Genomic DNA, 16,690 nt, shown 5'->3' on the forward strand with positions numbered 1-16,690 from the left:
TTATAATTCACTTTGTTTCTTCACATAATTAAAACATATCAATCAGAGTGTTTTAATTTTTTAATATGAAATATAATATCCTCATTAGAATAATATAATTCATAGTTAGTAAAGATCACATTTTCATTTATGAAAATCAGACATAATATTAAATGCAATAGCTAGATCCCATGTAGATTGAACAAATATATGAATTAAAAAAATTAAAGAAGTATATAAAGTTTTCATATGTTAATTTCATCTGCCAGCAATCACGAATATTAATTCCAAGTACATGGTCTCCAAAAATTGGAACATTAACACCGGAGAAATTTAAACCTATTGATAACGAGTCAGAGAGGTAGCCAAGAGTGCCGTGAGTTTTGACTTTGCAGACAACCACTCCAATCACACTGCGTGAAAAAGAGTTGGTTTATGAATATATTTGTCCAACATGAGCAAGGACATTGACGCATTGTTCTAATTTTTTATTTAAATATCGACATTTATTCTTACATACGAGATTAATATTTTTTCGATAATATATGCGAGTGAAGATAAACGTCATAATTGGATGAATCGTACATGATATACGATAATTGAATGATATGAATGTTTAATATGAGTAATAAGCAAATTGACATGTATAAGTGATTTATGTAGTATGATTAATTATATAATGTTTGGTGTATAGATTGACTCGATGATTGAGTAATTAATGATAATCTTATAGCTATGAATATCTTAGTGTGTTGCTCAAAGATTGAATCAAATTTTATGGCCCATGTCACATGTAAAAAATTTCAGTTAGCTGTTGAAATTTGGATATCTCATTAATCAATTTTGTGAGATACTCATAAAAAATATATTGATTTTTATGCCAAAAAATATCTTATTATTGTAAATATGGACATATATATGTCTCACGGTATCACAAGAGCCCTGTTACATGTATAAACACTTGTACGTATACATACATCTACATATACACACACCACGCTATAATTATTGGAATTATGATTAATATTGAGACTTTTGCGCCTGATTATTTGTCTTATTCCTGAATCGAATAATTCATGCATACATATAATTGAAGGGCCACAATTATTTATTCAATTATTATTGAAGACTATTTTTACATATGAGAGGAGAAGGGGCTCAAGTTCTTCCAGGTTGTCCATGTGATATATATATATATATACACCCAAATCAAGGTAATTTTGCAGGAGAAGTTCTAAAGAAACCAGACAGGTGAATGCTCGGGACATCTTCTTTCCGGGTTATCAGAAGCCCGAGCTCTCAAACAAATTCTCGGGAGGTATTCTACCTGGGTTACCTCGGAAATAGCACTGCACTCGAGTGCATCAGTATGTGACAGTTATGCTTGACAATCATTATTGTCAGAACCACATGGGTTGGCGTGTCAGAACAATTTGTCGGAAGTAGGGTATGGACAGTCATACTATCCTAAGTAGTAAGTGGGCACAGAAAACAAGATAATCATGATATTTCCTCCTATAAATTGCAGGTATAAATAACATGTATGTATTTTTCATCGAGAGGATTCTAGACTTTTGAACATTCACGTATATTCTCCCACATATACAGTTTTTTTTATTGATCTTTCACCTGCTGACTTAAGTATTAGAGTGGTCATGCCGGACATCCCTCCGGCTCTCATCAAGAGTTCATTTCCTTGTTTGCATGTTACATTTGAAGTCATATCCTTTGCTCATTTTTCTTACACACAACTCTTATCAGATTCAGTGAATTGCTACAATCTTGCTCATTCGATCTACACGGATCGCATCAAATATCTTCTTGAATTTATGAACCTAAATGCCACCATTTCCAAATATTGGAGATATCATAAATACAATCCCTAACCTTACGGATAGTCAACTTTATCGAGTTAATCGAAAGTAGTACACTCAACTATTAATCAATATTTAAAATATACGTGTTTTAAACATTATATTAAATGTAATTAATTATCTTGTTTTTTTAAAATTAAAAAAATGTATTATATTGGGATATTGTTATAATGCCTTATTTATTACCCCGTTATCTCATGTTAGGCCGAAATATTTGACCTTGGTATCCAACCCCGATTTCTCATTACATGTGCAAGATTTCTTTAAAAGAAATAAAATATTAATGATGTGTACATTCGTGTACACGTTCGTTAAAAATGTGGATATTTTATATTTTAAAAAAATGGATATTTTGGCATGTCTATGAAATTTTTTTAAAAAATAAAATTTATGTATTTGAGCAAACGAAAATTTAAAATTTTATATGAATACTTGAATATCTGTTTAAATTAATTCAGATAAATATGTTTCTTACATGTCAAATCAAAAATAAAAACCTTAAATATTACTTTTTGACGAAATACATGTATAAATTTACGTAGCCTTTGGGTCACGAAAGGCCCAATGTTCTTAAATAGATTACTAAATGGGTCAATTATTTCATGAATTGGGCTTTTTGTATATTCTGGGCTTGACAAATACTTTTGGATTGAACTCAATTATATGTAAATCCACAATTTACTTTTAAGAAAATATATCAAACTAATTGTTACTTGAGTTTTGATCAAAAGTTTTGGACTTGAAACTACCAAATTACAACTAATGGTTCCAACCTGGATCGGACCATTCAAGTCTAAAAGTCGGGTGCGGGTGGGACGGATCCTGCATTTGGCAAAATCGGTTCGAGACTCGTCATTTTGTCAACATTAGTAGTAATTTGGTAGTTTCAAAAACTTGTGTGAGATGCTCTCATGAGTCGTATTTTGTGAGACGGATCTCTTATTTGAGTCATCCATAAAAAATATTACTTTTTATGCCAAGAGTATTACTTTTTATTGTTGATATCGGTAGGGTTGATCCGTCTCACAGATAAAGATTCGTGAGACCGTCTCAAAAGATACTTACTCTAATAATTTTATTAATTTCAGTATTTCTCAAAATTATGATTTCTCATTACATTATGAGAATATCGAGTAAAAGATATTTTATCAATTTTAAATTTTTAGGAAATGAATATTGTATTTTTTTTATAATTCCTTTTTTTTACGTTTTAAAAGTTTTTCCGAGTAAGAATCTGAATGAATTTTATGGGAAAATGATGAGATAATGATAATTATATCGTAAAAACAATTTAAAAAATCTATCTGATACCCCCGGATTGAGGACCGGCTCGGCCCACTCTCGGTAGCCCTTATACATCAGGCCCAACTTTCGAGAACCTGTGAGAGATCGTCTACCGCAAAGGTTGCGGGAGGTCATCCGGGAGGTCACCTCGGCCGACCTCCCAAAAGCAGTTACACGGTCTGGAGCTTAATATGCCGAGCTTCCGAGCCGACCTCCCTTGAGGACCCGAGCCGACCTCCCACGACGACGTCTGCGCATTTGTCGAAAAGTAGGTGGCCGACCTCCTATGAGGTCGAGATGACGGGAGAGCTCACACTTACGAGAACTCTTTCTTGGACACTACCAAATAGCCCGCAAGAATCAAGCCACGAAAGATAAAACTTATCAAGATCTACCAAATCTTTACATGATCTAAATCAAATCTATGAGATATAATAAAATCTTCCGCAAGATTCTGAAGATCTAAATCTACCAAAACAAAGACTCTATTGTTCTCCTATAAATACCAGGTTCCGTTCATTGTTTATTCATTCGTATATTCACATTCTCTTAGCGCACACACTAATCTGTCAGTTTTCTATTATCTGACTTGAGCTCCGACCTCCAAGATACCTTCCGAAGATCCGATCCGAGGTCCCCAAGCAAAGATCCGACCTCCCAGCTACCATCGCGGATTTCAGCAACATCAGTGTCCAAATGTAATCTTATATCTGGTTATATATTATTTGTTTATAATATATATATTAATATATAAGAACTTCGACCAGCGTAACGTCCAAAACAGCAGATGGAGCAAAGTTGAGCTAACCCTAAGCTTTTCCCAAGCACCGCAGAAGCTTCGTTTTCGATCTCCATGATCACCTTAGGCTTACATGAACACTCCGGATCCGAGGTACTTTTTCTCATCCATTCTCTGTTGCAATATTTTTTTCTCTTGAAGATTATCAGTTTTTCTATTAAATTTATGTTTGAGAGTGTGAGAATCATTTTTCCCTTTGCAAGATTTTGATCAGTTTCCGAATTATGCTGTAATTTCTCTTAAATTTATGAATTATGTGATGTGCTTTTCAAATTTCCTATAATCTACTTGCTAAATTAGGTGCTGAAATTTGGTAAAATTTTTTTGCTGATTATTAGATGCTAAAAATTTGAGCGCTGATAATTACGTGCTTAGTGTATTGATATGTTAAATTTTTTTGGTTACTTTGGAATCTTTAATTTTTTTCGTTTGTATGATTCTTCTTGTGTTTATGTCCACTGAAATATGCTGCTTAAATTTTATGATGCTTCATGCTTTAGAAGCTATCGTTTTTCCCATCTAAATTTTTTATATTCTTCTCATACATTTTTATTTTATTTGGTTTTCCTCATTCTTAAAACAAGTCCAGAAGTAAAGAATACCAGATTTCAATTTAAGGCCCGCTTTACATTTCCAGACTGAAACTCTCGATGAAAAACCCCAATTTCTACCCTTACAAAACCCACACCTCAGCAGAATATGAAGACGATGATGTTGATGAAGATGAAGAGAGCCCTGATCAGAATTTTGCCCAAAATGGTTATTATGAGGACTCGAAGAGGCATCCCAAGAAGAGAAAGCTAGAGTCTTTTGTCTCTACTTATGAACTGACTCCTCGCAAGGAAACGTGGAGTGAGGAGGAGAGCTTTGTGCTGTTGGAAGTTTGGGGAGAAAGGTATATGGAACTTGGAAGGAGGAGTTTGAGGGCTGAGGATTGGGCTGAGGTGACTGATAAGGTATTGGAGATGAGTGGAGTTGAGCGGACTGTGGTGGAGTGTAGGCACCAATTGGATGTTCTCAAGAACAAGTACAAAAAAGAAAGGGCAAAAGTGGAAAGTGGGCATGGAAGCAAATGGGTATTTTTCAAGAAAATGGATGTTTTGTTGAATATGAGAACAAGAGGTCATTGTGGGTTGGGCTGTGGGATTGATTCGGGGGAGTATGTTTTTATGAATCCACATGTATACTTGGACAGGTCTAATGTATTGGACGAAATGAGGGACAGTCCAGGGCAGTCAGACGAGGATAATGAGGATGAGGAGGAGGAGGAGGAGGGTTTGGGAGGTGAGAGACAGGAAGCTGAGTCTGCTCGGTTGTTGGCTGGATCGATTCAGAAGTTTGGACAGATATATGAAAAGATTGAAGAGAGTAAGAGGAGACAAATGATGGAATTAGAGAAGATGAGACAGGATTTTCAGAGAGAGTTAGAGTTGCAGAGGAAGCAAATTGTTGAGCGTGCTGAAGCGGAAATTGCTAAAATAAGGGAAACGGAAGATGACGAGCATGATACTACTGATACTTCATTGGAGAATATTGAAGATTGATGCAGGTAACTCTATTAGTGAATTTGAATGTGAAGAAATCGCCTCTAAATGATTTCCTGTGCCTTTTCTGTTTTGTAGAAAAATCTGTTGTTTCTCATGTTTCTATTGTTTTTATATCTCTTGTTTAAATGATGTTTGTTGGTTTTGTTCATGATTTCTTTTTAGAGGTTGTGGTCATGATTTTCTTGTGATGTTTTTCAGAATGAATATCCTTCTGTGTGTGTCTTTGGGTGTCCTTAAATTTCATGATTACGTGTACCAACTTTCTTCAATTCTTCTCTTATTCCTCTTGACTTTTCTGTTATACTAGTGAATTAACTGCTACTTTTGCTATGTTCTTGTTTTATTGTATGCATTCATATTTATGTGTCGTGATATATTAGTTTAGAAATATGTTTATTGACTTTTGTCAGATTTCAACTCCAGGTTTATAAAATTATAAAGTTTTGAGTGGCAAATGAAAACACATATTGTTGTTCATGTTGACTATTTTTGCTGTAACGCTATATCTATATTGTGGTCCGAATTCCAGAATCCAGGGACGTGTGATTTGAAAGAATGCAAGAGTTAAAATATTAAAGAATGAACGAATGTTGGCAATTGTATCTAGAAAAGAACATAAATGACAAGTTGTAAACGAAGAACTTGCTATTAATTATATATAAAGGACTAACTGATATTGTAAATTGAAAAAAATAGGCACTCTTTTTAGATATTACATAGATAACTTTCGCTCAGCTCGTCATTATTATATTCACATTAGAGTACCTTCAATGAGATCTATATTGTAATGAAAGAAGTTCAGATATGAAGGATAGCGAGTAAAGGCCAAAACACAGTACAATATGATTATTAATGGCACAAGGTACACCAAGGCGCAAGCCTCATATATAAAATAATATTCAATTCAATTCAAGCTTAGCAAATTGAATCAGATATTGCATAAACTGAAAATTCAAATGTTTGGTGATCGTCATTATAGAGGCAGGCCAGTGGATGGGCTTAGGTTTAAGGGTGGTAATTTAATTTGGACTATTGTGGGACTCCTTCAAACCCTGAAAATACAAGAACCCTGATTTAATGAGAAAATGGTAAAAGGAACGCAATTCATCTGGGTGCCTCTTCGATGTCAGCGTGGTTGGGGTGTCCTTAGGTGCACGGACTTGGGCCTGTCACTCGTGCCTTTAACCACGCTGAGTACAATCGTTGGGACACTTATGAGATCATTTGGAAAAATATGGCACATGTTTATTTTCATTCTACCCTAGGAAATTATGAAATTTCTGCCTGATATTGTATACTTAACTAAACTTTTTATTGTAATGATTTTGCTCGTCAGTATTCGTTAGTTGAGGTTATCTGAAGCATTATGAATTTGATTCATCTATGCGCCATGAACTAGATACGAACGAATCAGTAGATGTAGGAAGTGTGTATGAAGTAGCTACTCCATATCTGTTATTATAGATGCAGTCAAGTTTATACGTACATCAGCAACCTCAATACGCGTGGTAAAAAAATATCTATGATTTATCTGCTTGTAAAAGTTTGTATCAAAGTATCCTTAATGATTCTGTTGGAGTCAACCAATTTTACGCACGGCAAACCTTCTTATGTATGATTTATATCGAGCATTAAATTTTTCAGGAGATTCTTTGGAGGGATCTCGATGGTTTAATATCTTGGTGTCCACCGGATTAGGTTCCATCCTTCAAAATAGAATATGGGAGAGAAGTGGTACAGAGAAAATTACATTGTAATATAGAAGTGGTACAGAGAAAATTACATTGTAATATACTACTGAACGCCGGTGTTGTAGGAATTTGCTTCAGAATTATCAGGTGCATTTTATTTCTTCTGTGTTCATATTGCGTCCTTAGATATTTTAAAGGTAAATTTCAGGTGCATCCTCTTTGCGTTATCCGAGTTTTACACCTTAGAGACAGAGAAATCATTTTGTAAATTCTGGCATTTGTGGATGCTGTATGTTCGTTTTTTAGATTTTTTTTAACGTTGATAATTCAAACTTTAGTGTCGAGCTAAGTTATGAGAGTCAAAATGACGTTACTTCCTAGTTTTTACATACATTAGCAGTGCACCATATCTATATGATTAGGCGTTCTTTTCGATCTTCAGTTGATTAACTGTGAAGATTTATAATGCCATTTGGTGAAATACACAAATATGGAATATTTTAGGCATATTTAGTAAATTAATTTTGGTTATGGCTTTGTTTGTTGTCAAACTTATTGTTGGAGATCGAATAGGGTACAAACTTTTTGTTTAAGATTTAACTTATGTGGTTGTTTAGGAGCTGAACTATTTCATCTACCTTTCGTAAGAAAATTTATTTGCAAACTAATGATGGAACTTATAGATTAAGCGAAAGCTTTTATATCCCAATTATTATTCGATAGCAAGCCTGTTAAGTGTTTTAACGGTGAGTCCATAATTTTGTATTACGGGCACAAGTAGCTTGAGCTCATGCCAAGAAGTGAAGAATTTTACGTGTGCGCCTTATTGACCCGAGCTTGGATCAGCCACAACCCAGCTTAAATAACTCGATTTATATGGGTGGGGTCGGAAGGATAATTAACAAGTATACTGAGTATTTTGAAATCTCGGGAGACAGAGGCGAAGTCGTCACCGATTCTCAATATCTTCAGAAATAAAATTTAGTTATGTATCACATTTTTGCCAAGGATCCCTTGATTGGTAAGATATCCATTTGATCGGAAAACAATACCACTTGTGTGATTGTGGGAGTAGTCAATTGCTTTTTCTCCACACGCACTAGTACCAAGCTCACTGGATCCCATTCCCGATACTAAATATATTTTTGTGAACGGGTGAGCACCAAAAATCCATTATATGCCGAAACCGAATCAAGTACAAGTAAAAAAACCGGATTATGGATTATTTCTCATGTAGTCAAATGTTAGTACTTATTATCATTAATATATATATCAATTTTTTTAAAAATATAAAGACTATAATGTTATTGGAATAAAGAAAGAAATATTATTGACCCGTAAAAAGCCATGATTTTGTGCATATAAATTTCCAGACGGATCTAAGATTGGCACCAAATAATAGTTTTATAAATTAAATGGCGGTGACCAAGATTGGCTCCAAATTTATTTATCTGGAATTTCAATTCAAAATTATAACTAAAAAAGGTATATTAATTAAATTTACACCAACCAACCTACTTGTAACTTACTCTTCTTCGTTTTCTCACCTTTCTTCTTCACTCTTTATGCGCTCTCAAAATCCACACTCCTTTTGCCTTTTTCTCACATGGCTTCTTGCCAGAACAAATTCTTCTCACCCACACAACTCCGTTGAATAATCTCCATTCCCATCCTCCAATGACATTGATTCTCAACCAGGCTCTTCTGGAAGCAGTTTTCTTCTTGCTGCTACTCGGTGGTTGCTGGGTTCGCTCGGAGCCCACTCAGGACAAGCAAGCGCTCCTCGATTTCATCTCGAAAGTCCCACACGAGAGCCGGGTCCAGTGGAATGAGTCCGATTCGGCTTGTGTTTGGGTGGGCGTCGAGTGCGATGCTACCAATTCATCTGTTTACTATTTGAGATTACCGGGTGTTGGCCTCGTCGGCGAGATTCCGCCGAACACGCTGGGTAGGCTTAAGCAGCTCCGAGTGTTGAGTCTACGTTCCAATAGGCTGTCCGGTTCCATTCCGGCGGAATTCTCCCAGCTGAAACTTCTCCGCAGCTTGTACTTGCAGGGGAACCAGTTTTCCGGCGAGTTTCCGACTGAGATTACCGAGTTATCTCGGATGATCCGTCTCGACCTGTCCTCCAACAACTTCAGCGGCCCGATTCCGTTCTCTATCAACAATCTCACTCGTTTAACCGGTTTGTTTTTAGGGAACAATTCCTTTAGCGGTAAAATCCCGAGTACAACTCCTCCTGGTCTCGTAGATTTCAATGTGGCTAACAATAATCTCAATGGTTCGATCCCTAGCATACTTGCCAAATTTCCGGCATCCGCGTTCGCCGGAAATGTAGATTTATGCGGCGGCCCATTGCCTCCGTGCAACCCATTTTTCCCTTCTCCGTCCCCCTCCCCTACATTACCTCCAATCCTCACTCCACCCCATAAAAAGCATAAAAAGTTATCGACAGCAGCAATCATTGCCATTTCAGTCGCCGGCGGAGTACTGCTGCTGCTGCTCATACTAGCATTAATATTCCTTCTACTGAGAAAGAAAAGGTCAAGGGAAACAACAAAAACGCCGAAACCTTACGCTGCATCCAGGGCAGCAGGGCCAGTACTCGACATCGGAACTTCGTCATCAAAAGACGACATCACAGGAGGTTCCACAGACGGAGCGGAAAGAAACAAACTCATATTCTTCAATGGAAATGGATACAGCTTCGATTTGGAGGATTTGTTGAGGGCTTCAGCAGAAGTATTGGGAAAAGGGAGTGTAGGCACTAGCTACAAGGCGGTGCTGGAAGAAGGCACAACTGTGGTGGTGAAGAGGCTGAAAGATGTGGCGTTGGGGAAGAAAGAATTTGAGCAACAAATGCAAATTATTGGGAAATTGCAGCATGAAAATCTGCTGCCACTGAGAGCTTTCTACTACTCCAAGGATGAGAAATTGCTGGTGTGTGATTACATGCCTGCCGGGAGTTTATCTGCTCTTCTTCACGGTACGTCAAATTTGATTCTTCTTCCTCCTCTCTGTTTCTTTTTTCCTGGTAAATCTGATTTGCATTTTGTTTATAACGTTAATTTTCTAAAAATTCACACACTGATTATAAATTTGCCGTTTTTATTTTTATTTTTAAAGGGAAAAATATGCAATTCAATGGTCAATTACATACATGTGGAATGAATATTTTCCACTGGTATCTTGCACAATTGTCGGCTTTTTGAAAGAATTGTCTGCCACTCTCCCTGGAAATGCCAATTCTTTCCTTAAAAAATGCCAATTCTTTTTTTGGGGGGTTCTTCTTCGTTCTTGATTTTCTTTTTTGTTTTGTTTTATTTTCTTTTGTTTTTTCCCCTTAGTCAGTTTTCATAAACATTTCTTAAAATATATTTATTTGCCTGCACAAAAAAGTTCATCTTTATAATGAATCATCAAGTTGCTGAATTTTAAAGAGTAATTTTAAACAATTTATAAAATTGTTTATGTATACATTCAACTTTATAGCATTTATCAATATTTGAAAGTTTTATTTTTGTAAATAACTAAAATTTTAATTTTTATGATAATTATGAGAAGGAATTTTATTTTATTTTTTTATAGTTTAAGATCTGAAATCATCGATCATGTTTTTATTTTATTTTTTTATAGTTTAAGATCTGAAATCATCGATCATGTTGCATAATTTTGATTTAAATCTTGAGGCTTTAATGAGTGTAAATGGAGCGTTTTGTAGTTGCTAAACGCTAAAGATGGGTACTTTGTCCCCTCCTCTATTGGACTTATTTCAGTAGCTAAATTATTTTTATTCATTATTGAAAGTGCAACTGATCTGATTCAGTGTAGTAATTATGCGTCTGTTTTCATAATGCATAATGCATGTGATGATTTGACTAATACAATAGAAAATGTTTGATCAAGAATAGAAGACAATAAAAAGTTAGACTCGTATGGTCAGGTGTACATGTTTGAGGCTCAAGGGGCATAGTATTTACCCACTGATTAATCTATAGGGAAAACATAAGGGTGGATCCAGCACGATGGCTGGATGTGCATTTTTAAAGTTAAGGTGTATAGTTAAAAAAGTTTGATTTGTTACATGTAATTTTACATCTAATGATTTTTGGATAAGAAAAGAATTGTTCCCGATGAGCATAGATTAACTCATGGATTTGTTAGAGTCCACTGATGAAAATGTAACCCACCCGTAAATCAATCCTCATTCCTTGTTGGGAAATAAAAGTTTTTCATAACTTTAAGGATCCGTACTATTTTCTTTTGGTTTATTTTAATATATTTAGTGAAACAAACTTCTTTTAAAACAAAGTAGATGAAAAAAAGTTGCTAATGTTAAAATCGGGTAATCATTTTGAGATTAGTCATTGTTCTATGATTCTTGCTTTAATTTAGTGTGGAATAAGTTTCAAGTGAATTTCTCAAAGTTCAAGATGTAGTAAAGATGGACGTACTAAAACAAACTACTTTTAAAGTGAAAAGGTTAAAAATTCTAAAATCTTGTTCTTTCTTGTATTACTTCACTTATTATGGAATAAAAATTTCATTTAAGTCCCAAAGTTCAAGTTGCAGTAAAGCTAACTCTCTCCAAATAAAAAAAACTTGCCCTTTACTTTTCTTCTTTTTCAATTTAAACAAAACCATGGAACAATGATGACTACATACTTTTTCTTGCTTTTCTTTTTATCTAACTTTGCCCTTTCATAACGTTACACATACTTATGAATGTCATACTTAGCTTACAGAACTTTTCAACATTTGAATGTACATAAATTTTGTGTTCCATCATATCTTAGAAGAACTCAGACTAATTGCGGCTTAAAGAATGCTTATGTCGAATGTGCAACAGTTTTATTATCTGATAACTGAACCGGCTGAGCTGGCATTGTAATGAAGGCTGGGATATGTCGGACTGATATTACTTTGATATTCATTGTTTCCTGCATGTATTCACATAAGAGCTTATGGCTATTGTACGATACAGGTTCTCGAGGTTCAGGTCGCACCCCACTAGACTGGGACAGCAGAATAAAAATAGCATCAAGTGCTGCCAGAGGACTAGCACACCTTCATGCATTTGGAAACTTACCACATGGAAACATCAAGTCCTCGAATGTCCTTCTCAAACAAGACAATCTCGATGCTTGTATATCGGAATACGGGCTTAATCCCCTATTCTCGGGCATGACCCCTCCAAATCATCGCATCATGGGCTATCGCGCTCCTGAGGTGCTTGAAAGCAAGAAAGTCACATTCAAGTCCGATGTCTACAGCTTCGGAGTACTCATCTTAGAGCTCTTAACCGGAAAATCGCCTAGTCAGCCTTCATTAGGTGATGAAGGGATCGATTTGCCTCGATGGGTCCAAAGTGTCGTACGCGAAGAATGGACAGCAGAAGTTTTTGACGTGGAGTTAATGAGACAGCACAATGTGGAGGAAGAAATGGTACAGCTTCTCCAGATAGGTATGGCCTGTGTAGCAATGGTGCCAGATCAAAGACCAGCAATGCAAGAAGTTGTCAGAATGATCGGGGAAATTAAAAGGGATGATAATGATGACGCATTACGGCAGTCGTCTGATGATGCATTACGAGGGGGGTCAGACAGTCAAACGCCCCCAACAGAGCCAAGGTCTTCTTCCCCGGGTGGCACAGCTTAAATTACAGCTTGACTCACCCGGAAATCAGGTGGCAAATTATTTGTTCATTATAGTGTTTCTATTCATTTGTGATCCTCTTGTTTTATTGCATAATGTGTTTAATTGTTGTTTTTTTTATAGAGGTTGGGATTCTGTGGGATTTTCTTGAAGTGATTACAGTTGACTATGTCAGGGATTTAGTTGTTTTGTGTTTGATTCTTTGTGCAGTAAACTTTAAACCTTGTTATCAGAGGTTGGTGTCGTTTTCTTGCATTTGCTCTAATTGGATCAGGGTTGATATGTATTTGTCGCTTGGTTCGAGTTTTTTTCACACTCAATCTAAAGTTACACAAAATAATATTAAAATAAAAATCTTGAACTTGATGTGAAGTAGAGTAACGTGTAATTTTGTTAAATGGTGAATTAAAATGTGAATTAAAGTAATGTTTATTTTCAAGAATAGATAGAATAAAATGTAATCCTTTAATTTGATGATTTAAATGCATCTTTCTTAAAAAAAATCCAGAAATAAAATTATAGATTTTTTTAGCCAAGTTACGCTTGATAATTTTTTAGAAGTGTCCAAAACAAAATCTCTAGCAGTGGTAAACATGTCAAAAAAATATATTTATATTTACGTTCTCATTAATAGCTTCATATGTAAAAAATTTCCTTATCTATACCATATAAAAATAAATGAGACTCTTTAAATAACTAATTTTGCTGAAGCCATTTTCGTATACTGGTCTGGCAACGAAAAGAAAGTAATATACGTGATATAAAATCGAAACAGGAACAAAAATTCTCAACAAAATTCTTGGATCCTAAATTGAATAGGAAACACAGAACAATTTCGCCAAGGCAAAGCAAAGAACCATAAGAAGAAAATGACCATTTCAAATTTCTTTCTTTAAAAAGAGAACAACGATGCAAAGACTAGCATCTATGTTAATGTGAAATTCTTCCTCGAAATTCATCTCTACCGACAACTCCAAGGCCGTCTCTTTCGAAGTCGAACACACTCATCTTTACATTATCAGCATCCATCGCCTAAGAACTCGTTTGTTCCTACATAGATTGAAACAAGAATTGCGTAATAGAGCCATGTCACTTTAATCACAACTAAGTGGTTACGCAAACCAAAGATCATACAAAAAGAAATAAACACTAATTTGCAAATAAGGAACCATTAATACTTATGCAATGATAATGGTACTACAGAATCATAAAAGGTTCAGGCAAATTATCACTTAGGGAAGAGCAATTAAAGGAGCACATAATTGAGAAGAAAACAGTTGCTTGAATCATTTCTGTTGAAGCTGTCTTGCAAGAACTTCATCTTGACTAATACCACGAAATTGGCTTGTTGGCTTCTCCTCCTCCTTGTCAACGCTGTGAAGCAGGTTTACATATATCAGTTCCACAATCCACATTCAGATCTTTGTTGAGCAGTTGGACCTGGCAACTCAATCAAAGAAGAAAATATATGTTTATGTTAAGATTGGAATTTGGACCTAACTCAACCACAAAAATCAGCTCAAGGGGGAGGATTGTCCAAGACCATATATACAACTCCCAGGTATTTTATCCAACCGATGTGGGACAACTAACACACTTCAGGTTCTACCGTTACGTGTTGGACTGCCCATAGTTGGGTCACTCGTTCTGCCATAATTGGGTCGTTTGTAAACTTCACGCTCCAAATGTTCATTCCAGGGCGTGAGGGGGTGTGTAAGTTGTCTCACATCGGTTGGATAAAATACCTGAGAGTTGTATATATGGTCTTGGACAATCCTCCCACTTGAGTTAGCTTTTGGGATTGAGTTAGGTTCAAGTTTCAATCTTAACAGTTTCAAGCAACTCCAGTTCAGGTATTCTTATATATATGTTTCTGGTATTCTTATATGTTTCAAGCAATCTAAAAGAAGTTCAATATTTCTACAAACTACCTGGAGCTTGTGAGGGAGTATAGAGAAGAAATTTGACATTAATATCTGTTGCAGACAAGGATTCTTAACTTCGTACTTGCATTCACTAGTGCAATTATTTATGGGAAATCATAAACTTATTCAATTTAAAAGTCTTTGAAAAGTTAACAGTCAACAGGTATTCTTTCCTAACATAATTGTCAAAATTGTAGCCATAATTGGTAATATAGTAATCCTAATTTTAGCAGGCCAGTATAATATTCCGTTTGTAGCGTTTAGAGTCTATATTTTTTAGTTGGTTAATTATTGATAATATTGGCTTTTGAATGTAAAATTTAAAATTTTGAATAATTTTGGGTTGACGTTGAATTTAGTACATTCCAACGGGGAAGTCAGCTTGTTCACATAAAGAAAGTCAACGTTCAAAAAACGGGACAAAAGAGCACAACACTTTCGGTTAATTAAAACAAGATGCACACGCGTTATATGTGTTATTATTATTTTTAATTTGATCAAATAATACTAAACAATTAATACGAAATTATTTTATTTACAAGAGTTGTTCGATTTAAAGAGGGAAGTTTTGTTTAGATTTTTTCTATTTAAAATATGGAATGACTTGAAAATGTTTTTATTAAAGTAAGAAGGATAATTATAAAATTAAATATTTTGGTATCTTCTAAAATAGTTACTCTAAGAGTATCACACTTAATAATATAATATAAATATATATTCTTATCAAACTTATTATTGTTTATTATGTTATGTTTTGTTTTATTTAAAAATAATGGTATTCATGGGAAATAAGTATTTTTAAAAAAAAAAAAACTGAGACAATTTGATAGACTAAAATAGTTAATATTCATGTCTCGACTTTAATAATAATAGTAATAATAATAGCTTCTACATGTTTATCATTTAGTTATCCGCCAGAATTCTTTACAAATACAAAAAATCTAGCTAAAATGATTGAAAATGTGCGGAAAGTTGTAGAATTTAGTTTCTAGAGACGATAAAACTTTTGAAATTTAACAAGAAAAAATATTTTTTTTGTCTATTAATTTTGTTTGTTTTAGGTTTTGGTCCACAAAGTTTTCAAACTTGATTTTGGTGAGTTAACGTTAGCATCGAAGAACGTTGATATGACATGGAAAAATTCCGAATTGTCCGAAAAATGTTGACGTGTTATCAAAAATTGTTGATTTGTCTATTGTCACATTAGCATACTTAAAAAAAGAAAATTTAAAATAAAGTCTACCAAAATCAAATTTTGAAAATTTAAGATCAAAACTCAAATCTAGAAAAAAAAAATCATTTTCCCATTATTAGTAATCCACGATTTCTTCTTGTGGACATTATAATCCTCGTAATGTCTGTCCTTTATTATAAATTCAAAGCGTGATAAGACTCAAAGACAAATAAGCACAACACTAAATTTGTACATTTGTATGATTATTAAGTAATATTAATTCGTATTAACAAAATGTTATATATTTTGATTAGTTCGATTTGAAATATCGAAGTTAACGTGTTTATCATTAATTAAAATAAGAAATATTTTAAAAATATATAAAAAGTAGTCATCATAAATGTGAGTTTACAAATTTTTTTTAACAAGGCTACCATTTAATCAAAATATATACCACCGTCCCGAGTTCCAACTACATATAAGAGCATCTCCAACCAAAATAGCGCCCCTGCGTCAAAATTTGACGCAGGGTGTTGTTTTCTCTTTTTATTTTTTTTTTGATTTTTTTATTTACTTTTTTATTATTTTTAAATTATGATTAATTTAATAAATAATATATTTAATATTAAATGAATTCTTTAATATATTTTAAATAATTTAAAAACATTTAATTAATATATTAAATAAAAAAATATTTTGTTAGTATTAATAATTAAAATTTATTTGATTAACATACTAATCTATAAATTAAAAGGTTAATGT

The 16,690-nt window shown here is 34.2% G+C and overlaps 2 protein-coding genes across 4 annotated transcripts; both read left to right on the forward strand.

The window, feature by feature from the left end:
• The first annotated feature begins 3,875 nt into the window (after positions 1 to 3,875).
• Positions 3,876 to 7,387, forward strand: LOC142545585 (trihelix transcription factor ENAP1-like). 3 transcript variants are annotated; one of them, XR_012820308.1, is made up of 4 exons: positions 3,876 to 4,029; positions 4,526 to 5,485; positions 7,128 to 7,210; positions 7,244 to 7,387. XR_012820308.1 is itself a non-coding variant. In XM_075652845.1 (3 exons), exon 2 carries the CDS (start codon positions 4,587 to 4,589, stop codon positions 5,478 to 5,480), a length of 894 nt encoding a protein of 297 aa, XP_075508960.1. In that variant the 5' UTR covers positions 3,876 to 4,029; positions 4,526 to 4,586; the 3' UTR covers positions 5,481 to 5,485; positions 7,128 to 7,387. The 3 variants fall into 3 exon arrangements, 2 of the variants coding, with proteins under 2 accessions (XP_075508960.1, XP_075508961.1); XM_075652845.1 differs by having other exon boundaries at positions 7,128 to 7,387; XM_075652846.1 differs by having other exon boundaries at positions 3,885 to 4,029; positions 4,521 to 5,485; positions 7,128 to 7,387.
• Positions 7,388 to 8,681: 1,294 nt separating this feature from the next.
• On the forward strand, positions 8,682 to 13,084 carry LOC142545586 (putative inactive receptor kinase At2g26730). Its single transcript, XM_075652847.1, has 2 exons — positions 8,682 to 10,160; positions 12,159 to 13,084. Exons 1-2 carry the CDS (start codon positions 8,852 to 8,854, stop codon positions 12,830 to 12,832), a joined length of 1,983 nt encoding a protein of 660 aa, XP_075508962.1. The 5' UTR covers positions 8,682 to 8,851; the 3' UTR covers positions 12,833 to 13,084.
• Positions 13,085 to 16,690: the final 3,606 nt, after the last annotated feature.

Source organism: Primulina tabacum, chromosome 5, assembly GCF_025594145.1.
Source record: "Primulina tabacum isolate GXHZ01 chromosome 5, ASM2559414v2, whole genome shotgun sequence".
Lineage (NCBI taxonomy): Eukaryota > Viridiplantae > Streptophyta > Magnoliopsida > Lamiales > Gesneriaceae > Primulina > Primulina tabacum.